We start from the raw sequence: 26645 nt of genomic DNA, 5'->3' as shown, positions 1-26645 counted from the left end.
TCAAGATATTTGGGTAGGAGGAGATCAATATATGATTCTTGGCAGCTTGTTTTTTGAACTTTTGACAGCTACAGAGATAAAAATGTATATCTGTGTGTGAGCTAAGGAGGAGAGGGGACATATAACACAAAAATTATTCATAGCAACTATAGTATATGTGCTCAGAGCATGGTCAAAGCAAACTAAAATACACTAGGTTATCAGCATTGATACTATAAAGAAACATCTAAAATTCAAAACCATGGGATAGATGAACCTTTTGCAAAGCACTGTAATCTTTTCTCAGGACTGTTTCTCTTTGTGTTGTCATATTTTTAGAATACAAAATCAACCTTCACAGTGTAGCTTACACTTGATAAGCAAGGTGATGTGGTTGAAGTTGCAGCTATCCCACTTACTTTCTCTGTGAACTTGGACAGATTATGTAATTTTCCTAATCTTTGGTCCCTTCATCTATGAAATCAACATAATATATTTCATAAGATTGTTGTGAGGATTAAATGTTGCATCAAAAGTACTTAGATTAGCCGCATGTCTTACACACATTTTTAAAGTCAAAAATATTAGTTACTCATATATATATATATACACACACACACATTCAAATACATGAGATAGAATGAGCATTTTTATTTATAAATGAAACAGATAAGCGATTCTCACAGAAATTGTATATTTTGAGAAGTTTATTATAAAGATGCATTTAAGACCATCATTCAAATGAAGGCATCTAAAATATTTGACATCTCTATGGGTTGACATTGAAACAAAATAGATGACTTTTTTCCAAGGTCAACTAAAATGAGGACATCATACTGTTCTCATGGAGGCAGTGAGCGTGTTTGTCTCCCATTTAAGATCAGTGATTGCAACTATAATCCAGCCCGATAGAGACCTTAGAGTCAGAAAGACTGCAAGTAAGCACTTTGGTGGAGTTTCATGGACAACTTTGCTGTGCTTCTGCAACCTTCCATCGAATTGGGACATGCCAGGATTAGAATCACTGAGGCACATCGGACTGAGTGGATTTTATGATGAGTACAGCTTGAATGCTATAGTGGGAACATCAATCACTCTTCACATGAGACTCCAATTTTCAGAAATGGAGGATAGAAAATGAGGTTATTATGAGGATGAAGGAGACAGTCTTTTATTTATTTATTTATTTTTCAGCTAGAGAAACTCAGGCTGGATTTAAGGATGAACTTTTCCAATACATGAGGAGTTGGATGTTATTTAGTTTGAAAGATGTGGATGTAATTTTTAAAGTGATTCAAGGTCTATTTAAAAACAAATGGATTAACTGTTTGTTGTCTCTCTTTTGATGATGGCATAGAACACTAAACCAGTTTTTTTTAACTTTGATGTTTCATTTTGTGTTCTCAGGTTCATTTTTATTTATTACATTTTGAGTATTAAGGCACAATAGATGGTTGTTTATTAGCGTTCAGATATTTTTGAAGGCTCATTCTATAATTTTTTGACATATTTATCAGCCCATATATTAAAGAAACTTCAAAAGCATTAGCACCTGTGAAACCAAAAATACTGTGCATACCCTGAACATCAAGGTTGACTATTCTGTGTATAAACACTAACTCCACATTCTGTATTCTGTACCTTTAGGGGTAAATAAAGGCATTTACTTTGGATACCCATGTCGACGTCACAGCTGTTCTTTAGTTAACATCCCAGCCCCATGTGTCAACAAAATTATTTCACACATTGAAGATGTGGAGTCTAAAATACAGAAACATTTAAAACAGGTAAGTGACATTTAACGTGCTAATACTTAATAAGTTTCACAGAGCCTATGAGGATCTGTTACTGAAAGACCTCAGGAAATTATGGCAAATTATTCAAGCGTGATGATCATAATACTTTTTAGAATCTTCACTCAGATGCATCATTTACTAGTCTAGACATGTTTCTGATAGCCTCCCCTGAAAAGGGTGAAACGACCTTATTAAATAGATTTTCCCCCTATGTGTTTGTTCTTTATCCAGAGGCAATCATGCTAAGTAGTAATTTCCATAAGCCAACTTGACTAGTAAATTAAACAGTATTTATATCCTTTTTTGGGACACTAAACTGATTAGATGATTAGGTGAGTGAATCAGTGTATAAAAGGAGAGTGTGCCCTTTCCAATGAGTTATTTGGTTCTAAAGAAATACTGAATAGGTCTATTGAAAGCAAATACAATGATTCATTCTATCTCTTTTTAACCTGTTAAACTTTGCCTTTATTAAGTTTTGAAGGAAGTTGAATCTTGAAATCACTGTAACTTTTCAACTGTTTCTAAAGAATGACTTAAGAATGATTTAAATATTTATTTATTTGAAAGGCAGAATTATAGAGATGGAGAAAGAGGGAGATAGATTCCATCCACTGGTGCACTCCCCAGATGGCCACAATGGCCAGGGCTGGGCCAACCCAAAGCCGGGAGCCAGGAGTTTCATCTTGTTCTCCCTTGTGGGTGCAGGGGCCAAGGACTTGGGCCATCTTTTGCTGCTTCCTCAAGTGCAATAGCAGGAAGCTGGATCAGAAGTATAGCAGCTAGGACTCAAACTGTTGCCCAAATGGGATGCAGGTGTCACAGGAGGTGGCTTTATCTGCTACGCCACAACACCAGTCCACCGAATCACTTTAAAAAAAAAAAAAAAGTTCTCATGCCTTTCATTAAGATTAAACTTCTGATCAGCTAATGAAGAATTGCACTGTCCAAACACAGGGATCATTTGCCTGAGATCTGTGATTTTTCCTTTTCTGTCGTCATGGTTATTGGATCTGGCATGAGAATGTTCTGATGGGCCACTGGCAATTCTTGGTCAAGGGCCTCATCTCCCTTGATAGGCTGAAGACTGCATCTGTGATGATACTAAGCCTTAAAGGGACATGTGCTTTGACCTTAGGTTGGAGTGGAGAGACAGTAATGATTTATTACAACAGGTGCATCACATGAAATATTTATTAGTATAATTATATAATTAGTATTATTGTTATTTCTATATTATTTCTTTGATTCTATCTTGTTTATTAGCTACATTGTTTCTGTATTTCTCCAAATAGGATGTTCCTTAAGAAAATGCTTGCAGGTGAAAGAATTGATGGTGTTCTGGGACTTAGAGAAGTAGAAGAGAATGAATATTTACTGAAATATATTACTGTGCACTTCATATGTGTTTGAATTAACAGTGATTCATGTAGTTTAAAATGATGAAAATAGGAGGCCTGTGCCATGGCTCACTTGGTTAATCCTCCACCTGCAGTGCTGGCTTCCCTTTTGGGCACTGGGTTCAGGTCCCGGTTGCTCCTCTTCCAGTCCAGCTCTCTGCTGTGGCCAGGGAAGGCAGTGGAGGATGGTCCAGGTGTTTGGGCTCCTGCACTCGCATGGGAGACTGGCTCCTGGCTTCAGATCGGTGCAGCACCAGCCGTAGTGTCCTTTTGGGGAGTGAACCAATGGAGGGAAGACCTTTCTCTCTGTCTCTCTCTTTCACTACCTATAACTACCTGTCAAATAAAAAAAAAAAATAAAATGATGAAAATAGGTGCTGGTGTTGTAGCATCACAGGCAAAGCTACCGCCAATGTATAATATGAGTGAATAGTTCCAGCCCTGGCTGCTCCACTTCTAATCCAGCTCTCTGCTGATGACCTGTAAAAAGGCCTGTAAAAGGAAGCAAAAAATAGCCCAAGTGTTTGGGCCCCTGCCACCCACATGGGAGCCCTGGATGAAGCTCCTGGCTCCTGGCTTTGGCCTGGCTCAGAGATGCTTGTTGCAGCCATCTGGGGAGTGAACCAGCAGATGGAAGATTGATCTCTCCTTCTTGCCCTCTCTCCCTCTTTCTCTGTCTCTGTCTCTGCATTTCTTTCTATAACTGATTTTCAAAATAAATAAATTTTAAAAGATGATGAAATAGGTATTTTAATGATTAATTATAACTGTTAAAATTTCTTTTTTTCTAAAGGTTTATTTTTATTTATTTGAAAGGCACAGTAAGAGAGAGAGCAAGAGAGAGAGAGAGAGAGAGAGCGAGCTTCCATCCATCAGTTCACTCCCCAAATAGCAGTATGGCCAGGGGTTGGGCCAAAACAAAGACAGAAGCCAGAAGCCAGGAGATTCTTCTGGGTATCCCATGTGTGTTCAGGGGTCCAGGATCTTGGCCTATCCTCTGCTGCTGTCCCAGTCATACTAGCAGGGAGCCGGATTGGAAGAAAAGCAGCTGGAATTTGAACGGGTACCCATATGGTATACAGGTAGAGGCCTAACCTACTACAAGCACAGCTCTGGCCTCCCTACTATTTCTTTTTTATGATTCATTTATTTTATTTGAAGGGCATAGTTACAGAGAGGCAGAGGCAGAGAGAGAGGGAGAGAGAGGTAGGTCTTCCATCCTCTGGTTCACTCCCGAATTGGCTGCAACTGCTGGAGCTGTGCCGATTGGAGCCAGGAGCCACGAGTTCTTCCAGGTCTCCCACATGGGTTCAGGGGCCCAAACACTTGGGCCATCTTCCACGGCTTTCCCAGGCCAGAGCAGACACCTGGATCAGAAGTGGAGCAGCTGAGATTCGAACCAGTGCTCATATGGGATGCCGGCACTGCAGGTGGCGGCTTTACCTGTTATGCCATAGCTCCACAACCCCTATTATTTCTTAAGATCTTATACCATATTTTACTGCTTTCTTTAAGACTTCATAAAACTATTAAATGGTTATGGTAATATCTGATTGATGGGGAAATACTAATTTAAATAAATTCAGCATTATTGCCTGCCTAATATTATGCAAAGTTCATTTTCTAAGTGTTAATTTTTCTCATTGTGACAAGTTTACTTAGCAGTGGAAATAAATGATATATATTTTTGGGGATTGTCTTATTTCACTAAGTATAAATGGTCTCCAATTGTAACCATTTTGTTATGAAAAAGAGAATTTCTTTCTTTTTACAGCTGAGTAGCATTCCATTGTGTATATATATCACAATTTCTTTATCCAGTCATCAGTTGATGACATCTGAGTTGATTTTATATCATCAGCTATTGGGAGTTGAGCTTCTATAGATGTAGGGGTACAGATCAACCCTTCATGTGCTGATCTTATATCCTTTGTGTAAATTCCCAGGAGTGGAATGACTGGGTCATACATAGATCTATTTTAAGATTTCTGAGTAATCTCCATACTGTCCTTCACAGTAGTTATACTAGTTTACATTCCCACCAACATTCTATTAGGGTACCTTTTCCCCCATATATTCACCAGCATTTGGTATTTTTAAATTTTTGGATGAAAGGAATTCTAACTGGGGTGAGGTGAAATCTCACTGTGGTCTTTATTTTCATTTTCCTGAACATCTTTTCATGTATCTGTTGTACATTTGCATTTTTTAAGATGTGTATATTTTATTTGAGAGGCATAATTAGAGAGCGAGGGAGAGAGAGAAAGAGGTCTTCTATCCACTGGTACACTTCCCAGATGTCCACAATGGCCAGCGCCACGCCAAGCTGAAACCAGGAGCTAGGAGCTTCTTGCAGGTGTCCCACATGGTAGCAGATGCCAAAGTACTTGGGCCATCTTCTGCTGCTTTTCCCAGGTCATTAGCAGGAAGCTGGATCAGAAGTAGAGTAGCTGGAACTTGAACTGGCACCCATAAGTAGTGCTGGCATTGCAGGTGGCATTTTTGTGTGCTACACCACTGCGCTAGCCACATTTGTACTTCATTCTTTGAACAATGCCCGTTCATATCCTTAGATCATTTCCTAACTGGATTGTTTGTGTTGTTGTGGAGTTTCTTGAGTTCCTTATATATCCTAGATATTAATCCTTTCTCAGGTGTATACTTTGCAAGTATTTTCTCCCATTCTGTTGATTACCTCTTTACTTTGTTGAAAGGTTACTTTGCTGTGCAGAGATTCAGGGCTTGATGTAATTCCATTTGTCTATTTTTTGCCTTTATGACTTGTGCTTCTAGGCTCTTATCCAAGAACTATCTTGCCTATGCCAATATGTTGCTATGTTTCTCTTATGTTTTCCTCTAATCATTTGATGGTTTTAGGTCTTAGATTTAGATTCCTGATCCACTGTGATTTGGCTTTTGTATAAGATGTAAGGTAAGGGTCTTATTTCATATTTCTGCATGCAGAGATCCAATTTTCCTAACCGCCACTTGTTGAAGAGGCTATCATTTCTCCAAGGTGTGATTTTAGCTTGTTTGTCAAAGATTAGGTGGTTGTATGGTTGCTTCAAGTAGTTTAAGAAGGATTGGGATTAGTTTTTAAAAGTCTGGTAGAACTCAGCAGTGATGCCATCCAGTCCTGGACTTTTGCATTTTGGGATTGTCTTTGTTATTGATTTAGTCTAAGTCTTTGTTATTTGTCTATTTAGATTTTCTATGTCCTCATGACTCAATTTTGGTAAATTGTATGTGTCCAGAAATCTACCCATTTCTTCCAGATTTTGTAATGTGTTGTCATATAGCTGTTTGTAGTAATTCCTGATGATTCTTTTTATTTCTGTGGTATTTACTGTAACATCTCTTTTTTATCTCTGATTTTATTAATTTGAATGTTTTCTCTCTTGTTTTTGATTAGTTGGGCCAAAGGTATATGGATTTTGTGTGCTTTTTCCTTTCAAAAACCCAGCTCTTTTTTTTTTTTTTTGAAGGATTTACTTATTTATTTGAAGGCCAGAGTTACACACAGAGAGAAGGAGAGGCAGAGAGAGAGAGAGAGAGGTCTTCCATCTGCTGGTTCACTTCGCAATTGGCCGCAACTGCCGAGCTGCACCAATCAAGAGTCAGGAGCCAGGAGCTTCTTTCAGGTCTTCCACGCAGGTGCGGGGGCCCAAGGACTTAGGCCATCTTCTACTGCTTTCTCAGGCCATAGCAAAGAGATGGCTCGGAAGCGGAGCATCCAGGATTTGAACTGGCACCCCCATGGGATGCTGGCCCACTACGCCACAGAGCCAGCCCCCCAGCTCTTCATTTCACTGATCTTTTATTTATTTATTTATTGACAGGCAGAGTTAGACAGCTAGAGAGAGAGAGACAGAGAGAAAGGTCTTCCTCCCCTTGGTTCACCCCCCAAATGGCCGCAATGGCCGGTGCACTGTGCCAATCCGAAGCCAGGAGCCAGGTGCTTCCTCCTGGTCTCCCATGCGGGTGCAGGGACCCAAACACTTGGGCCATCCTCCTCTGCCCTCCTGGGCCACAGCAGAGAGCTGGACTGGAAGAGAGGCAACCAGGACAGAATCCAGTGCCCCAACCGGGACTAGAACCCCGGGATGCCAGAGCTGCAGGCGGAGGATTAGCCAAGTGAGCCGCAGTGCCAGGCATCACTGATCTTTTGTAACTATTTTATTTATTTCTCCTGCTATTTTGAGTGTGATTTGTTCTTGTTTTTATATCCTTGAGATACACTGTTAGTCATTTATTTGACGCCTTTCCAATTTCCTGATGTAGACACTAATTGCTGTAAACCCACATCTCAACACTGCTTTGGATATTTTAATATGTTGTATTATTAAGAGGTTTTTTTTTTTATTTCCCCCCAGAATTTTTTCTATGGCATAGTTCTCCTTCAGGAGCATGTTGTTCAGTCTCCATGTCTTTGCATATTTTCTAGGGTTTCTTTTTTTTTTTTAACATTTATTTAATGAATATAAATTTCCAGTGTACAGCTTATGGGTTACAATGGCTTCCCCCTCCTATAACTTCCCTCCCACCCACAACCCTCCCCTCTCCCGCTCCCTCTCCCTTTCCATTCACATCAAGATTCATTTTCAATTCTCTTTATATACAGAAGATCAATTTAGTATAAAGATTTCAACAGTTTGCACCCACATAGAAACACAATGTGAAACATACTGTTTGAGTACTAGTTATAGCATTAAGTCAAAATGTACAGCACATTAAGGACAGAGATCCCACATGAGAAGCAAGTGCACAGTGGCTCTTGTTGTTGACCCAACAAATTGACACTCTAGTTTATGGCGCCAGTAACCACCCTAGGCTCTTGTCATGAGTTGCCAAGGCTATGGAAGCCTTCCAAGTTTGCCGACTGTGATCATATTTAGACAAGGTCATAAAAGACAGAGTGAGGATAGTAACCAATGATCCTAAGAGTGGCATTTACCAGGTTTGAACAATTATACAGCATTAAGTGGGGAAGAGGACCATCAGTACACACAGCTTGGGAATAGAGCCATTGGTGGTAGAGTAGAGGTTATGATTACAAAGGAATGAGGCCCAAGTGTGCTAGACAGGGTCTAGAAGAAAGGACAGAGTCATTATTAGAGGAGCTAAGAAAGGTGCTGTCTAAGCTACAATTAAGTTTTCTGATTGAGAGGCAAATAGAACCTGATAGAAGGGGCTTGATAATAATATGGTGGGCTTTAGGCCTTGTAAGTTCAGAGGCCCAGACCTATCTATCTCTTCACATGGGGTATATCCTAAGGGAGGTGTGAACCTCCTAGGGGAAGGCACTCTGTTGACTTTCATTACTTGGCTGGCCTGGGAGGAGAGCTGGCCAGGTAAAGGCAGGGGGCATCTCTAACAAGAAATTGACAGTTCTGCCTGCAATGTTGCTGACCCTACTTGGCTGTCCCCTCAGCTGCAGTGGTCACTTTGGAAGTTGGGCTGAGTGTAGGGCTTTTCAGCTTAGAGCCAATAAGATGTGTGGCTCTGACCTGGGCATCCTTCGACGCCAGGGCAGGTCCATTTCCAGTGATCCAACTTTTGGCAGAGCTGCCAGGGCTCTTCACAAGCTGACTTCTGCTGAAGCCCAGGCTTATCACATTGAAAGCCACTGCAGTGGACTGGCCTGTTGGGTCTCCTTGAGGGCAGATCACTGTACAGATCAGCCATTAATAGGCCTGCCACCCATTGCTTCTGATGCCTAGCTTTCCTTTCCTCCTGGTTTGTGTTAAAGCAGACCAGAGGATGCAAGTCAAGGGAGTGCCTGTATCCCATCTCTAATCTTCGGTGGCCTGAACTACAAGTCTATAGTCAGAGGCATTTTCTGTAGTAGTTTTTCTGAGGTAGACAATGCCCATGAGGAAAATTATATTCTCACTTTAAAACTTTCTTTCCCTTTGGTCTGAAAGGGAGGTTTTTTCTACTTACCGTATACTTCGCTGATGGCGAAGTGAATCTAGCTATGAGATTATTATTTAAGTTCTTATTTTGGCTATGCTATTACAGAAAAATGTTAGCCATTTCTTTTATAAGGTCTAAAGATTAAATTGTGCGTCCTACAGATTCCTTCATAATAGAATTAGTTTCCTAGCTTGAAGAGAATAGAGAAATGAAAGAATAAATTGGGCTTAGAATAGAGAAATGAGGGAGCAAGTCCTAGATCGCTTGCTGACAATAGCAATATTACATGAATACTTAGCAAACCATTTCGACCATTAGATAACAACTTAAGAAAACATTTACCAGAAGGTCCAATGCCTTCTATAAATTTTAAGAATCATGTATTTGAAAACACCTCTTAAATATCTAACATGGTGTAGTTTGTTTAACCAGTAAACTTAAGCACAACCATCTAAAATGTTTTTAGTTTCTTTCTACCAACAAGTTTAAACCATATGATACACAGATTCAGGTCACACAAATTAAAATGTATCTTTGATTGATTTTAGCAGCTTAAATTTATGGACAATCTTATCTATAAGCCATTTAAAATAAAACTCTTAATAAAATTTCCTATGTGGACATACAATATGTACACACATATAACATAGCATAATAGACCAATATAGCAATTTTAATAATAGCTTTTAAAATCTTTAACTCTTTTTGTAGATTGCCAATTGATTTGAATTGCTTTTTGTTTTTAGATTACTTTAACACATTGCTTTAACAGAGCATCAGAGTTTAATTCTATGTCAAAGAGAAATTGAGCTTCCTGTTATCTTTTGCTGTGAGGTTTCCTTCCTTTACCTTCTTTCATATTGGTGACCATGTTTCTGTGTTTCTGTGTGTAACACATCTTTAAGCATCTTTTGCAGGGCAGGATGAGTGGCAACAAATTCTTTCAGTTTCTGTTTGCTATGAAAAGTCTTAATTGCACCTTCATTCACAAATGAGAGCTTTGCAGGATATAATATTCTGGGCTGGCAGTTTTTCTCTCTTAGTACCTGGGCTATATCTCGCCATTCCCTTCTAGCTTGTAGGGTTTCTGATGAGAAGTCTGCTGTGAGTCTAATTGGAGATCCTCTGAGAGTAATCTGACGTTTCTCTCTTGCACCTTTTAGAATCTTTTCTTTATGTTTCACTGTGGTGAGTTTGATTACAATGTGTCGTGGTGAGGATCTCTTTTGGTCATGTTTATTAGGGGTTCTATAAGCTTCCTGTACTAAGATGTCTCTGTCCTTCTCCAAACCTGGGAAATTTTCTGCTAGTATCTCACTGAAAATGCCTTCTAATCCTTTCTTCCTCTCCATGCCTTCAGGAACTCCTAGAACCCGAATATTAGGTTTTTTAATAGTATCCTGTAGATTCCCGACAATATTTTTTAGATTTCTAATTTCTTCTTCTTTTCTTTGGTTTGCCTGTTTCCTTTCCTGTTCTCTGTCTTCTAAGTCTGATATTCTCTCTTCTGCTTCGCCCATTCTGTTTTTAAGACTCTCTAATGTGTTTGTCATTTGATCTATTGAGTTCTTCATTTCATTGTGGTTTTTTGTCACTATCACAATTTCATGTTCTACTAGTTGTTTCATTTCATTTTGATTCCTCCTTAATATTTCATTTTCATGAGAGAGATTTTCTATCTTGTCCATTAAGGATTTCTGTAGTTCAAGAATTTGTTTTTGAGAACTTCTTAATGTTCTTATCAATTTTTTGAGATCTGCTTCTTGGATTTCTTCTATCTCATCATCTTCATAATCTTGAATTGGGGTGTCTTTTTCATTTGGGGGCGTCATAGTGTCTTCCTTGTTCTTGTTACCTCGGTTTTTGCGTTTGTTGTATGGCATGTTGGAGATATTTGGTTTCTTCACTGTGGTGTTTTTTCTTGTTACACTATGGCTCTATATTAAGTGGACTGTCTGCTTTTGGTGGAGCCTTAGAGGCTTGAGATAAGTGTGGACTGAGAGCTGTGTTTGGTTCCTCAGGGTTGAGATGTGTCAAAGATGACACTCCCAGGTTAGGCGTGGTAAATCTCTTTCTTTCTTTCTTTCTTTTTTTTTTTTTTGATTCAAAAGGGAAGTAATTCCGCACAGCTGAACGTAATTGGAGGTAGTTAGCAGGCGAATGATATACCCACAGGAGCCAGAGATCGGAAGCTCTTTCCCAAGGACCACACAGGGAATCTCTGCTGCCCTGGGTGTGGGCTCCAATTCTCCTGCAGTCTCTCACTGGGTTGCCAAGTTAGATGCTAATCTCTTGTTATTTCACCCCTCCCCCCAGAGTCAGGTTTTTCTGCTAGGCTCAGGGCCGGTGCAGACCTGAGGTCGCCCTGCTTATGACGTATGTCCAAAATGGCACCTGCTCTTTGTCTTGCTCGCCTTTGAGGGGTGAGTGGAGAGAGAGAAACTCGTGTCCGTATCGGTCACTTTTTTTTTTTTCCTCTCTCTCTTCTTGTTAGCCTGGTGAACTTTTCCCCACGGAGTTTCAAGCCTTGTTCCCTCTAGTCTCCTCTTTCTGCTTGCCCGCTGGTATCTCGGGCTATTGAGGTTCGGCTCACCTCGCGTTCCAGCGCTGGTGTGTTGAGTCTGCCGCTGGTGTCCCGAACTTGGGCTCCCACGCTCTCCACGCAGGTCCACTGTGAATCACTAGTTCCAGAAGAGTTTCTGCTGCTGTTTCTTCCCCTACTCTTCCTTGACCCTGCAGTATCTCCACTTTTATTAACCTGTGTGTCTTGCTGAACTATCAATGTGCTCCCTTCCTATTCCGCCATCTTGCCAGGTCTTCTAGGGTTTCTTAAGTTGTTTATTTCCAGATTCATTGCATTGTGGTCAGAAAAGATACATAATATGATTTCAGTTTTTTTTTTTTTAACTTGTTGAGAATTCCTTTATGGGCTAGTGTGTGGTCTATCCTAGTGTAAGTGCCATGCACTGACCAAAAGAATGTGCATTCTGCAGTTCTGGGGTGAAATGCACCGTAGATATCAATTATGTTCATTTGGGTAATAGTCTGGATTGGATCTGTTGTTTCTTTTCTGTCTAGTTGATCTGCCCATTGATGAAAGTGGGATGTTGAAGTCCATCATTACTAATGTATTGGAGTCTATGCCTCCCTTCAGATCCATTAACAGTTGTTTTAAACAGCCCGGTGCACTATCATTGGGTGCATATATAGTTATTATAGTCACATCTTCCTGTGAAATTATCCCTTAATCATTACATAATGCCCTTCTTTATCTCTTTTAACAGTTTTTGTGTTAATGTCTATTTTCTCTGATATTATGATTGCTACTCCTCCTTTTTGCTTTCCATTAGCATGCAATATCTTTTTTCTGTCCTTTCACTTTCAGTCTGCATGTGTCCTTGTTGGTGAAGTGTGTTTCTTATACGCAACAAATAGATGGGTCTTGCTTTTTTTAATCCATTCAGCCAGTCTGTATCTTTTAATTGGAGACTTTAGATCTTTTACATTCAACTTCATTATTGATAATTAATGACTTTGTTCTGCCATTTTTCCATATTTTATTGCTAATTATCTTTCTCAGTTTCTGAGAAATATCATTAAATATCATTATATCCTTAAATATCATTTGTAAGGCTGGATGAGTGGTGATAAATTCTTTCAATTTCTGTTTGTTTTGGAAGCTCTTTATTTCATATTCGTTTTCAAATGAGGGCTTCACTGGGCATAGTATTATGGGTTGACAGTTTTTTTCTTTAGGACTTGGACTATATCTCTCCATTATTTCTTAGCCTGTAGGGTTTCTGATTAGAAATCTGCTATCAGTCTCATTTGAGGTCTTTGTAGATAATCTGTCATGTCTCTTGTGCATATTAGCATCTGTTCTTTTTGTTTCACTGTTGAAAATTTGTGTCATGGTGGAGATCTTTCCTCGTCATGTCTATTAGGGATTCTAAGTGCTTCCTGTGTTTGGATACCCTTATCATTCTCGGAATTGGGGAAGTTTTCTGCTATTATTTCACTAAATAGGTGTTCTAATCCATTCTTTCTTGCCATACTTTCAAGAACTCCTAAGACATATATGTTTGGTCATTTGTTTTTATCATATAAATCTCAAACACTATTTTTAGTTTCCTCATTTTTTTTCTTTCTTTTCTTTTTCTTGTCTGATATATTTCTAAATATTTGCTTTCTATCTTTGATATTCTTTCTTTTGTATCACCAAATCTGTTGTGAAGGCTTTCCATCTTGTATTTTTAAATTTGACATGTTTAATTCTTCATTATTAACGTTTCAGTATGATTTTTCTGGAATGTCAATGTCCTGGCATAATTTCTCATCCGTGTCATGTGTGGCTTTCTTTAACTCATATATTTACGTCCCTGGGTTTTTAGTGATCTGATGACCATTCTTTTGAAATCTTTTTCAGGGGTTTCATCAATCTCTTTGTCTTCACATTCTAATATTGAAGTTCTTTTTAAAGAATATTTTATCTATTTATTTGAAAGGTAAAGACATAGAGAGAGGGAGAGACAGAGAGAAAGGTCTTCCATCCACTGGTTCACTTCCCAAATGGCCACAACGTCAGGAGCTAGGCAGGTCTGAAGCTGGGTGCCAGGAACTTCTTCCGGGTTTCCCAAGTAGGTGCAGGAACCCAAGCACTTGGGCCATATTACGCTGCTTTCCCAGGCCATAGCAGAGAGCTGGATTGGAAGAGGAGCAGCCAAGACATGAACCAGCACCCATATGGGATGCTGGCACCACAGGCAGAGGCCTAACCTGCTATTAGCCTGCAAAATTGCCAGCTCCAATGTTAAAGTTTTGTTGTGTTCCTTTTGGGGAGTCATATTGTCTTCGTTGTTCATGTTTCCTGCTTTTCTACATTTATTTTTAGGCATCTGTGGAAACACTTGTTTTCTCTTCTGAGGGATTTTGTCACTGAAACCCTCTGTAGAGTGTCTGTTCCTTCAGTGAATATTCAGAGGTGTGTGCTGCTTGGGACCAGGGAGCTTTGGCCAGTGCTTAAACGTGGGGAAACAGTCCAGAGTGACACCCAGATTGGGTGTGATAGGTCTCTATTGTCAGCAGGGTGCAGGTTGTGATTACACTGAATGGCATGTTCACAGCCTCAGCTTCTCTGCCAAGTACCAACTGCTCATGGTGAACCCACAGTGGCTGCTCACCCCACACACTCTGGCCCATAAACCATAGAAAGGATTTGTGTGCTCCTCAGCGTGAGCGGGGAGCCCTCAGCAGTACCCACCCCATCATTCAGAGAACTCTCAACATCTGAAGGAAGATCCAGTGATTTGCCATAGCCAAGCCACACCCCATCGCCCTATCACGAATCAGAGGGATCGCACATTCACAGGGAGCAGGGGATCCACACTCTGCCCCATGAGGCTCCCCATTCATGGAGAGAGCCACCCTTTTCCTGGAGCCAGCTGCCTGCTCAGACGAGATCAGTTGGTGATCCGCTTTGGCAAGCTGAGTCCAGTCCCTTGACAGAGACAGGGGAGGGCAGCAACATGCCCTCACTTCATGGATCTAAGTGGCTGCCCAGCCCCCCACCATGAATCCTCCAGGCCTGACTCAAATTGCGTGGGGACCGTGGATTTAGCTGATAAAATCGTTCAGGTGCACATGGGCTGCAGCAGCCTTCACTCTGCCTTATTGCTATGGAACTCTCTCCTTGCTGATTGCCAGGTGCCTTAGTGTGAGCAGGGGAAGAAAGCAATGCGTTTTCCCTTTATGGAGTTTCATGGGCACCCTGCCCCCATGAAGCTAGTGCTTCAGGCCAGACTTACTCAGGCAGGGTCACCAGTGGCGTGGGTTGCTGTAGGTTCTTTTCACCTCACTCTGAGAAGATGGCTTCTCTAACCAGCCAGCAGCAGTTGCTGTGTGGTTGTACCATCCCAGTTGTTCCATGGAGACTCTCTGCCTGGCACCACTAGTGTGGGAGTAGAGGCTGTTGGTTTCTATCCAGTGCTAGGTTTCATTGTAGTCAACCAGGTACTAAGTTTCAAGAGTACGATCTGAACTGAATTCCCTCTCCCTTCCCCAAATGGGACCCCTCTGTCTCCATGATTAGATTCGATGAGAATATGCCTTCTTTAATGCATCTTTTCTTTTGCCAAAGCCAGGTATTGTAGTTTCGTACCCTGCTTCCTGAGCTCTCCTGAAGGTGTTTTGGTGTTTTGTAGGTTGGTGTAGCATGGTACTCAGCCACCATCTTGCTCCATGTCCTTATTACTTATTTGCTTTGATTTCACCTCTGGAATGTACCTCAAAGCTGAAAATTCTGGCTTCTCACACCGAATGAAGTTCCTTCAGGGCACTTTCATTCCTCCCTGGATGATAGTAACAAGCCTTTCCCCTGATTCTTCCTAAGTGTCTTCTACTCACACCCATTCTTCACAAAACAGGTCATATACCTTCTCCTCCTCAAAGTATTTTTACCAGTAATCTGCTCAAAACGCCCCTCTCAAACTTTCTTGCCCAGGCTTCTTGGAATGGAATTAAAAACAAAACTCCTCTCCTTATAAAATAATACTTTTAAGCTTAATGTCCCCTCATACACTGAGCTTTAGTTTATCTCTTGGCATTAATTCATTCAGTTTCTTTCTTACCCCTGCTTAATCCTCACTTCTTCCCATACAACCTATTTGTCCTCCTAAACTTAGTATAACTGTCCTTCCTTAAAATTTCATGTGTCATTTTACTGAACAGTGCTTTGACAATTAATACCTCGCATTGTGATTGTTCATGTGTCTCTCTCTCATACAAGGTTGTATGATCTTAGAAGCTAGGGTCTATATAATTAACCACTAGTCATAATGCATGTTAGAACTTGGGAAATTATAGACATGAAATAAATATTTTGGAATGAATACATTCAGCAATAATTTCTTAAATTATGTCAAATTTAGCTTGGGATTAAATATTTAAGCATGAGAATGTTATGCTTGTTCTTAAAAAATTCTTGAATTTTACATATTTTTGATAAACATTGCTTATATTTTCAAAATGACTTGGATTTTTATATAGCATAGCTACATGAAATGCTACATTGAGGGGAAATTCAAGGGTATGAGCATTCTTTTGGGAAATATTATCCACTGTTAATACAGCATATCAACTAATGATTTAGTATACAAAAAGAAATTCTTAACATGAAGTTAATTTTTTTCTTATTTTTAGAGTGCAAAAATAGAAGATTTTGTGAACACTTTCTTTGTCTCCAAAGTAGCATTTAAATATTTGGCAATGTTTTCCAATAAAAAATGTAAAGTTAAGGAAACAAGTTCAATGAGAGTGTTATATGTATCCAGCAGGAGACTGTCGGCAATGTGGTTTAGAGCTATAAGTAAATGAAGTGTTTCATTTCCCCTATAATGTGATAATTTTTAAACTGTATACCACTTGACATTTTTACTCCTCCCCTACCTGTATTTCTCTTTGCTCTTCTGAAAAAGACAGAAACAGGGACTTCAGGGATTTTTTGGTAAGCTGGATATAACTGAGTCTATTAGATATAGTAAATAAAGCTTGCAAATATAAAAAACCATTGTGACCATAAGTGAAATTCTAAGCTTAATTTTCATCAAGAATTTTATATGAAATAACTGTTTAACATGATGTTGAGAGATTTCTAAAACTTGTCCAAGTATTTCAAGTAGGCAATTATGAATATAAAACTTCAAATTCTTTTCTGGTATTGTAGGCATTTCAGGATGAGCCATTTAAATATCTCAAATAAATATGGTTTGAATACTGTTTCTGAAATTTGCCTCCCACATCACATGAAAGATTGATTAAAATAATTTTCTCTTATTTCTTCTGTTACATTACTTTTATTTACAAAGCTAGAGTTGTGTTTTAATGTATCACTCCAACATGTATTCTCATACAATATTCAACTCTATTTCTGAAAATTTGAATAACTGATTTTTATATTTATAAAATACATCATTTTCTGTTGCATATAAAGAGGACCAAACTGAGAATATTAATTAAGCCTTACTGAATTGTGGAGAGCATTTAAATTTTATATAATTATGTCACATTCATTGTCAGCTTCAAACAGGTTCTTAGAACTGTCATATAATTCAGCCTGATGTCAACTTGTATATTATGCAGGATTCTGAATTACCATTTTCTAACATCAAAGGCTAACAATTTCCTGATTATTAATTAGATGAAAATCTAGTAACATGCTCACTGAATATTCTCTTTTCTGTGAAAGGCCTGTTTATCATTTGCTGATTATCATCTGGGTTTACTTGTACTTTCTTATTCATTTGTGGGAACAATTAATTTCCATTAGCAAGTATATTTGCTTAAAATATTTCAGTTTGTGATCTGTCTTTATTTTCTGTAACTTTTATTTAATCAATATAAATTTCCAAAGCTTTTGGATTACAGTGGCTCCCCCCCCCCCCATAACTTCCCTTCCACCCACAACCCTCCTGTCTCCTGCTCCCTCTCCCATTCCATTCACATCAAGATTCATTTTCAATTATCTTTATATACAGAAGATCAATTTAGTATATATTGAGTAAAGATTTCAACAGTTTGCACGCACACAGAAACACAAAGCCAGGAGTTTCTTCTGGGTCTCCCATGTAGGAGCAGGGCCCAAGGACTTGCACCATCTTCTACTACTTTCCAAGGCCATAACAGAGAGCTGGATCAGAAGAGGAGCAGCCAGGACTAGAACTGGCACCCATATGGGATGCCAGTGCTTCAGGCCAGGGCGTTAAACTGCTGTGCCACAGTGCCAGCCCCCATTTTTCCCCTTATTTTGAAAGTATTTTGTGTTTTGGGTAAGCCATCTTCTCATACTGCAAGGACATAATATTTTTTCTTTGTACTTTCTCAATTTTAGAAATTTATATTTAAAATTTAATTACTTAACAATTGAAATTTTTTGGAATTTAATTGGTAAATAATTATATTTTTAATATAAAATGATTTTTCTCAACATAAATTTTATTTCAAATCCAGTCATTTTCTTTAGAAATCAGCTATAAATATGTATCATATACAAGTTTTCACATATGGTTTTATTTACTTTTGGCACCTTTATCCCACTATTCAATTTTATTTCCATATTTCAATATGTCATTTTACTACATTGTGTATGTCATATCATGTTTCTATATCTGATAAGCTGGTTCATTCTTTATTCCTTTTTTCAAATGCCTTGTGTTTTATGGATCCATTGTACTTTCATAAGTTTTAGAATAAGTTTATCACATTGTTTTGAAAATACTCATTGAGATTACAAACAGAATAGCATTCAACATTTTTATTGTGAAGATAGATTTAGTTTCTTTCAGAACTTTTATTTTTAATTCCATCCTATTGATTCTATTATTAACATTAGAAAATTCCAGCAAAATAGCGAACACTAAACCCTGTTTAGAGGAGATCAAGGAGGAGGTATTGGGGAAGATGAGCAAATTGCTTAAAACTGTAATGTTAGAATACTGGTTCACACACACAATCTATGTATATATAATTGTGTGTGATATATATGTATACATATACATATATACCGCTATGTCCATATATATGTTCAAATACACAAATCATTTAGTATGGATAGTTTCTTTTCTTATGCTATCTGGCTTTCTGAATTTACTTTTCTGTTAATTGTAGTTCATATATTTTCCACTTGTTATCTTGTTTCTGACATTTATGGAAACACTTATAGCAATTTCTCCACTTCTATATTAACCAGAAATTTCTATTGATTATACTAGTTATTTACCTTATTAATAGTTATTTTTCATATAGTAATTTGTATGTAACCAAGTCTGTTATCTTAAAAGTTCTAGTATTTTTGTATTGTTCAAAAATATTTCACTGATATCAAGATTATTAAAATACTTTATTATTCTAAACTTTTTAGATATCATATTTACAACTTTAAATCACTTCAGTTTCATTTGTTTATGGCATGATGTACAAACAGTACTTTGTTTCTTCCAAATGATTATTCCGATCACCTCAAAACTGTTCTTTGAGTTGTCCATCTCCATTGATTTGGAATGTTAATTTTATAGTAAATTCTCATATGTAGGCTGTTTCCTGGTTTATTGTTCTGTTGAAGCATAACTTATGGATACGCTAATTGCTTTAAACTATCTCATGGTTAGATAATGGCATTCGTGAATCAAATTTCATTTTTCTGTCTGTTAATATGGTGGCAAAAGACATATGCCTACAAATTATTATTATATTGCCTTTCATCCTTTCCAGGTTTTGTTATATCTGAAGTAAATGTTCTTATTTTTCAGGCTGTACTATTTTCTCACATTTCTTGCATTCTTCGCTGTACTTTGTAAGTGATGGAACAGCCTAATCATTTGTTGTTAGCAAAGTTTGTTTGTTTCTTGTATCTCTCTGAGTCTGCTTACAGCAAAGGCTTGTATCTAATAAGTAGGGACGTTCATAGGGACTCTGTAAGTGGAAGGTAATATGTTCAGGTAAGAAAGAGATGGACCTCTACTTTTGCCTAAACAAGTTTACATTTGATTTTGTACCACTTTAAAATATCTCAGTCCTGGATGAATCTGTCTTTGGCCCCACCTCATTGTGTCCATTGTGAGATTCTACTAGTTACCTAGGTTTTACTAGATTTTTCTCTCTAGAAGCATAAGTTCCCAGCTTGGACAGCCTTTCCATCTTAAATGGAACACCAATATGGTTAGAAGAACTGTTTTCTTTTCTTTAAGTTTTATTTTTAATTAGTTTGCAACAGATTCAATGTGATTGGTAGATACCATTCTAAGCACATGATGATATTCCCTTCCTCGCTCCCTTCTCTCTCCCTCTGGACTTCCACCCTTCTTCCTTCTCCCTTTCTCTCTCTCTGGCTCTCTCTCTCTCTCTCTCTCTCTCTCTCTCTTGCTCACTCTCAGTTTTTGAGATAACATATTTTAAATTTACATTACAGTAAACTAGGGAACAATTTTCAGCCATATTCAGGATTCTGGGAACGGAAAGCAGTAAGACTGGCTGGCCAATATGCTTATTCTCACATGCTGGGAATTCCTCACTAATTTATAGAGAAGCCTCTTACCTATCCTTAAGTGGTTTCAATTTGTCTGTTTTGAGTTCCAAATTTTTGTTCTGTTTTCCTTATCAGTCAATCAAATCTGAAACATTTCTAAAATGAATGTTCCTGCTTCTGAAAAATTTTCTAAAATGAATGTTCCAATAATTTTATTATTTTATGTTTTCCATGATTTTGTGTGCACATGTGTAAAGTTTGCATGTATCTCCAGGTTTTGTTAGTCTTTGGGAACTGAAGAAAAGTAATCATGTGTGCTAAACATAACATCTTGCATGGAGGATAATCTATAAAATCCTTAATCATCTGCTAATATGTAATCATTTGTGTTTTTGGTAATTTATTCCTGTTCCAGACCAATATATTATTAGAATATATCTGTAGAACATGACTTTTTCCAAGGAATTTGTGGCCCAGCAGTGGCATAAACTTAAACTTGTGTGCAGTGTTTACCATTCTTTGCTAGTCCATTAGTTTTCAATATATTTCATGAGTTTATGGTTGTTTTTAAAGTCTTTTGAGTTTAAGGGGAATTTGAACAAGTGCTTGATAAAAGGGTAAGATTTGGAAACAGAAGAAAGGAGAAAACCATTTGGTGGGAGTAATAATGAAAGGATAGGAGACATGTTGACTTGTTCAAGAAGTAACAGAGAGAAAAGCTTGACAAAAATATGATAGTGGATGTGAAGTAGAGAATTGACAATTTTATCAGTGTGTTCAAGTTTAAGTAAAGTTCACCAACTGTTTTTTGGAGATGTTTAAAATTGTATTTTCATTGATTTTTTTTATTTTGACAGTTTGAAACTTCCTTTGAAGAATGGTAAGAACCTTTCCTGCTTCTTTATTGTTCCTTTTGTTAAATTTTTGATAATCTGCTGTAGACCAATGTTACTTCAAAAGGAATAGGAAATTAAAGCAAGATTCTTCCTATTAAATATTTAAATATATATATTTTTTTAAAAAATAAGCACCAAGACATCATTGAAAATGGTGGGATAGGGCTCTCCAAGGCTCCATTTATATAAAACAGTTCCTTCTATAAAACAAATCTAAGCCTAAAAAAAAAAAAAAACAGTTATAACCAAGTAAATTTAGAGCAACTAAGGGGAAAATGTAATAAACACTGATGTTGCTGTACTGCTTTAAGAAAACGTCATAGCATTTTAAATTGTCTCCTCTCTATCCTCCAACCTCCAGATTGATGGTAGCCTGGAAGAGAGCATACTTCACTTAGGGTGCACATTGTTAGGAGCAGCAAACACAAAGAACTGGTTTGAATACTTTGACCTGTCTGACTGCACCCTGAAGGACCAGCAAGAAGGGCTGTGTGTGTTTCCCTTGAGAGAATCACAGAGCTGAGGAAACTTCCGGGCAGTGTGTGGTGCAGCATTGAAAGTTGTACACTTGTCACAGTTATCCGGAGCAATGGATATAACCAGGACAAACAGTAGAGAGACTAAAATACCCATAAAATAAGGTTGGGAAAAGAGAATGAAGCAATAGAGGTTTTCAGTGCTCTGAATGTACTGGAGACTCCAGAAGGATACAGGCATGATGAGGCCCAGCCATGTGCCCAGAAAACACCTGAGAAGACCTCTGTCTTGTACTTCTGGTTGACAGCTAGGGTCTGCACAGGCAAGAACTTAAGGCAGAGGAATGGTCATAAATAGCCTGGATAATCATTGAAGGAATGATCCAAGACAGAGCCAATCTGCTAAGATTCAGAGAAGTTTTGTTTTTTTTTTTCCTTTCTTTTGGCTGTAGACAATGATATTAACTCAGAGAAAACACTGGCTCCACCGTATGCTAAGGAAAATGATTTCAATGTCCAAAAATGATGGAGAATATACAGATTACAGAATGTGTTTAGAAGAGTCACTAAACAAAAAACAACTCATTACAAAGAGGGGCAAGAAACACTCTTTACGTGAATGTATAAAACACACCTAGTTTTCTCAAAAATTATTAGACATATTAAGAATAAAGGACTGGAGTAGCAGGTGAAGCAACTGCCCACAGTACCAGCACCCACGTGGACACCAGTTCAATTCCCAGCTCTCCCACTTCCTATCCAGCTCTCTGCTATGGCCTGGGAAAGCAGTTGAAGATGGCCCAAGTCCTAGGGCCCCTGATCCCACATGGGAGACCTGAAAGAAGCTCAAGGCTCCTGGCTTCAGATTGGCATATCTCTGGCTGTTGAGGCCATCTGGGGAGTGAACCAGCAGATGAAAGACCTTTTTCTTTCTCTCTGCCTCTCTGTAGCTCTGCTTTTCAAATAAATAAATAAATCTTGAACTAAAATTAGACCCACTCATAGTAAGAAAAAGCAACAATAAAAACTTTCTGAGGAAGTCTGAAATGTGGATTTACTAAAGTCAGTCTTTAAACCAGCTGTTTTAAATATTCTCAGATAGACAAGGGGAATTCTGAAGAAAAAAAAAAAAAAAGAAGAAGTAAATGAACCAGGAGAATGATGTCTCAACACACACAAAATAACAATAAAGAGAGAAGTCAAAAACATTAACTACAATCTTGATTTAAAAAATTAAAAAAAAACTGGAATTTTAAAATTTCACTAGAGGGCCAGCGCCACAGCTCACTAGGCTAATCCTCTGCCTGTGGCACCAGCACACCGGGTTCTAGTCCCGGTCGGGGCGACAGATTCTGTCCCTGTTGTCCCTCTTTCAGTCCAGCTCTCTGCTGTGGCCCGGGAGTGCAGTGAAGGATGGCCCAAGTGCTTGGGCCCTGCACCTGCATGGGAGACCAGGAGACCAGGAGGAAGCACCTGGCTCCTGGCTTCGGATCGGCGCGGTGCACTGGCCACAGCGCGCCGGCCATTGGAGGGTGAACCAACGGTAAAGGAAGACCTTTCTCTCTGTCTCTCTCTCTTGATGTCCACTCCACCTGCCAAAAAAAAAAAAAAAAAAAAAAGAAATTCACTAGAGGAGTACGACAGCAGATTTGGGCAGAAACAAAGATCAATCGAAGTGGACAAGAGAATGAAGAAGCTGACCAGTGCCTAATAGATCTGAGGGACATTTTCAAGCATAGACCAGGAGTGAGGGGAAAGAGAATACTTAAACACTCTCTGTCTCTCTCTATTGCTCTGCCTTTCAAGTAAAATAAAATAAATAAATAAATAAACAAACAAACATAAAAAAGGCAAAAGTTAAGACATTCCCAGATAAAGAAAAATTTAAGAGGGTTTGTGTCCAATAGCCCTGCCTATAAAAAATCCCAAAGGCAGTCTTTCAAGTTGAAATGAATGTACATTGAATAGCAGCTCAAATATATATGAAGAAATAAGGAATAATAATAACTGCAAAAGTAAATATAATAGTATAATTTCTGTCTTCTTTTCTTTATGTGACTAAAAGTAAATGGATAATATTCATAAATATGTGTTAAAGGCACACAATATATAAATTGTACATTTGTGAAAATGACAACATAATGAGTAGGGCAGAAATGCTAAAGAGGAGAGTTCTTTATACTATTGAATCTACACTGACTTTACCTTTATTGTTGAGATGTTAATTGTGATTCCCAATGCAATCAATAGAAAAGATTCTAAAAAAATTTTTATAGAAAAACACAGAAATTTAAAACACACACACACACTAGAAAATAATCAACTAATCACAAAATAAGGCAGTTATGAGGTCTTTGAGGAATGGAAAGATATGAATAATAAAAAATGGATTAAACTCTAAGTAAAAGGAGAGTGTAAGAACGGATAAAACTACATGGTATAACTGTGTACTGTCTGCAACAGATTCACTTGAAAGTGAAAGGGTGCAGAAATATTTCACGCAAATAGTAACCAAAACAAAGCAGAGCTGGCTCTACTCTATTATAAATAATAGATTTTAAGTCAAAAGCTGTTACAAGAGACAAAGAAGACTTGACATATTTAGAAAAAGTGTCACTCTATCAAGAAGTCATAGAAATTATAAATGTATAAACACATAGTAACACTACCTCAAAACACATGAAATGTAGGTAACAGAATTGGAGATGTTTGAAAATTCAATACTCCCTCTTAATACTGGAAATAACAACTAAACAGGGGTCAACAAAGGAATAGACATGAACAATGCTAGAGCCATCTAAACCTAACAGACTTACACAATACATTCCATCCAACAACAGAAGACATATTCTTATAATATGCACATTATTCAGAATATACAAAGTGTTAGGCCCCAAACAAATCTCCACAAAACTAAAAGGATAAAAATCATACAACATGTCTTCTCTGAGTAGAATGAAATGAGAAATAAATACCAGAAAGAAACCTATAAAATCCATATTTATGTAGAAATTAAATAAAATCTTCTTTAAAATGGGTCAAAGCAATAATCATAGGATAGATTAGAAGATTCTTTGAGATGAAAACATCAAAACTAATGAGATGCAGCAAAATACTCTTCAGGGGAAATGTTGAGCTGTAAATGCTTACACTAAAAGAGAAGATAGAAGTAGCAATAAATGAAATAGAGACTTTAAAAACAATAATCAAAACAAAAGTTGTTTCTTTGTAAAATCAACTAAATTCTCAAAACCTTTAGCTATAATGGCAGAGAAAAAAGTAGAGAAGACTCAAATTACTGAAATTATACACAATTTTTGTATATTGTATACATTTTGTATAAATGCACAGTTGTATACGAACAAATTCCACAGCCAAAATAAAGTGGACTAAAAAACTTAAGCACCAAAACTGACTTGAGAAGAAGAAAATCTGAACAGACCTATAACAAGTAATATTGAGTCAGTAACCAAAAGCTTCCAACAAAGAAAATCCTCTGATCTGATAGTTTCACCAGTTAATTCTATTGAATATTGGCAGAAGAAGAAATAATAGTAATCCTTTTCAAACTCATAAAAAAAAACAGAATTCTAACTCATTTTATAAAGGTAACATTATCCTAATATGAAAACCAGATAAAAAATGAAAACTGGAGAGCAGTATATTTAGAAATATACACACCAAAATCTTCAACAAAATACTAGTTATCCAAATCCAGCAGCATGCTAATACTTATACATCATGCCCCAGTGGGATTTTTCCTAGGAATATAAGGGAGATTCAACATGGAAAAATCACTATAGTATTCCATTTTAATGAAACAAGGGAGAAGATCCATATAAACATCTCAATTAATGGGGAAACCATGTGACACAAGCCAACATCTTTATCCAAAAATGAGGATTTTAAAGGACCTTCCTAAATATAAGAAGAGGCATTTATGAAAACCTGTTGGCTCGCATTAAACTCGGTGTTGAAGACTGAACATTTTTACCTTTACAGCAGGAAAAACAGAAGAATTCCCTTCTCTCTTCAACAGTGAAATCCATGCCCATTACAGGTGTGACTATAAAATGGTTCAGACACTGTGAAAAACTGTTGGTTCCTCAAAATGTGAAACCTAGAGTTACATGTGACCCAGCGATTTTTTTTAAAAATTTTATTTATTTATTTTAAAGTCAGAGCTCCAGAGAAGGAGAGGGAGGGAGCGAGGGAGGCAGGGAGGGAGGGAGGGAGGGAGGGAGGGAGGGAGAGAAAGAGAGAATGAATCTTCCATCCACTGCTAGAGCTAGGCCAATCCGAAGCCAGGAGCCAGGAGTTTCAGTCAGGTCTACCATGTGGATTCAGGGGCTCAGGAACTTGGGCCATTTTCCACTGCTCTCCCAGTTGCATTGGCAAGGAGCTGGATTGAATTGGAAATGGAGCAGCTCCCACATGGGATACTAGCATTGCAGGTGGCAGCTTTACCCACTAGACCACATTGCCAGCTCCGTGACCCAGAAATTTCACTCCTTGGTGTATACCCAAAATTGACTCAAGCAAGTGCTCAAATAAACAAACAAAAACTTCTATATAAATGTTCATATCTTTAGTATTTGCTGTAGCAAAAAGGTAAAACTATCTCAAATTTACCAATTGACTAATAGATAAACAAATGCTATGTGTCTGTCAGTGGAATATTATCCTACTATAAAAAGAAGTAGAGTTTTAATACATACTACATCTTGGATAAAGTAAAATTCAAAACTATTATTCTAAGTAAAAGGAACCAGAAGCAAAAGGTCACCTATTAATATGATTCCAGTTATAGGAAATATCTTTAATAAACAAATATGACTCTAATACGAATATAATAAAGGTGACTGAAGTTTATACTTTCAAATGATTAGTTTTATGTGACATCAATGAACAGAAGCTAATAAAAAACTAATTATGTGTGATAATTTACCATATCATGCAATTGGCATTAAAATATAGTGGGGAAAGCATTATTACTAATTGATTCTGGGACAATTATTTTAATTTTTAAAGGTAAGCAAGTAAGAAAAATTAAAATATATTTTTCAACAATAAAAATTAAAACTTGAAGAAAATATAATTGTTTTCTGACCTTATAATAGACTTTTCTGAATTGTGGCACAATAACAAAACAAATATGCAGCCAT

At 37.7% G+C, this 26645-nt stretch overlaps 1 protein-coding gene across 1 annotated transcript in view; it reads left to right on the top strand.

Moving 5' to 3' along the window:
- The first annotated feature begins 823 nt into the window (after positions 1 to 823).
- CCDC178 (coiled-coil domain containing 178) overlaps positions 824 to 26645 on the top strand; it is a 440915-nt gene continuing 415093 nt past the window's right edge. Inside the window, exons 1-3 of the mRNA XM_062200025.1 lie at positions 824 to 917; positions 1627 to 1766; positions 20966 to 20988. Coding sequence (XP_062056009.1) covers positions 824 to 917; positions 1627 to 1766; positions 20966 to 20988 — 257 coding nt within the window. The remainder of the gene's footprint in view (positions 918 to 1626; positions 1767 to 20965; positions 20989 to 26645) is intronic.

Source organism: Lepus europaeus, chromosome 9, assembly GCF_033115175.1.
Source record: "Lepus europaeus isolate LE1 chromosome 9, mLepTim1.pri, whole genome shotgun sequence".
In the NCBI taxonomy this organism is placed as follows: domain Eukaryota; kingdom Metazoa; phylum Chordata; class Mammalia; order Lagomorpha; family Leporidae; genus Lepus; species Lepus europaeus.
This window is presented reverse-complemented; position numbering and strand designations above follow the sequence as displayed.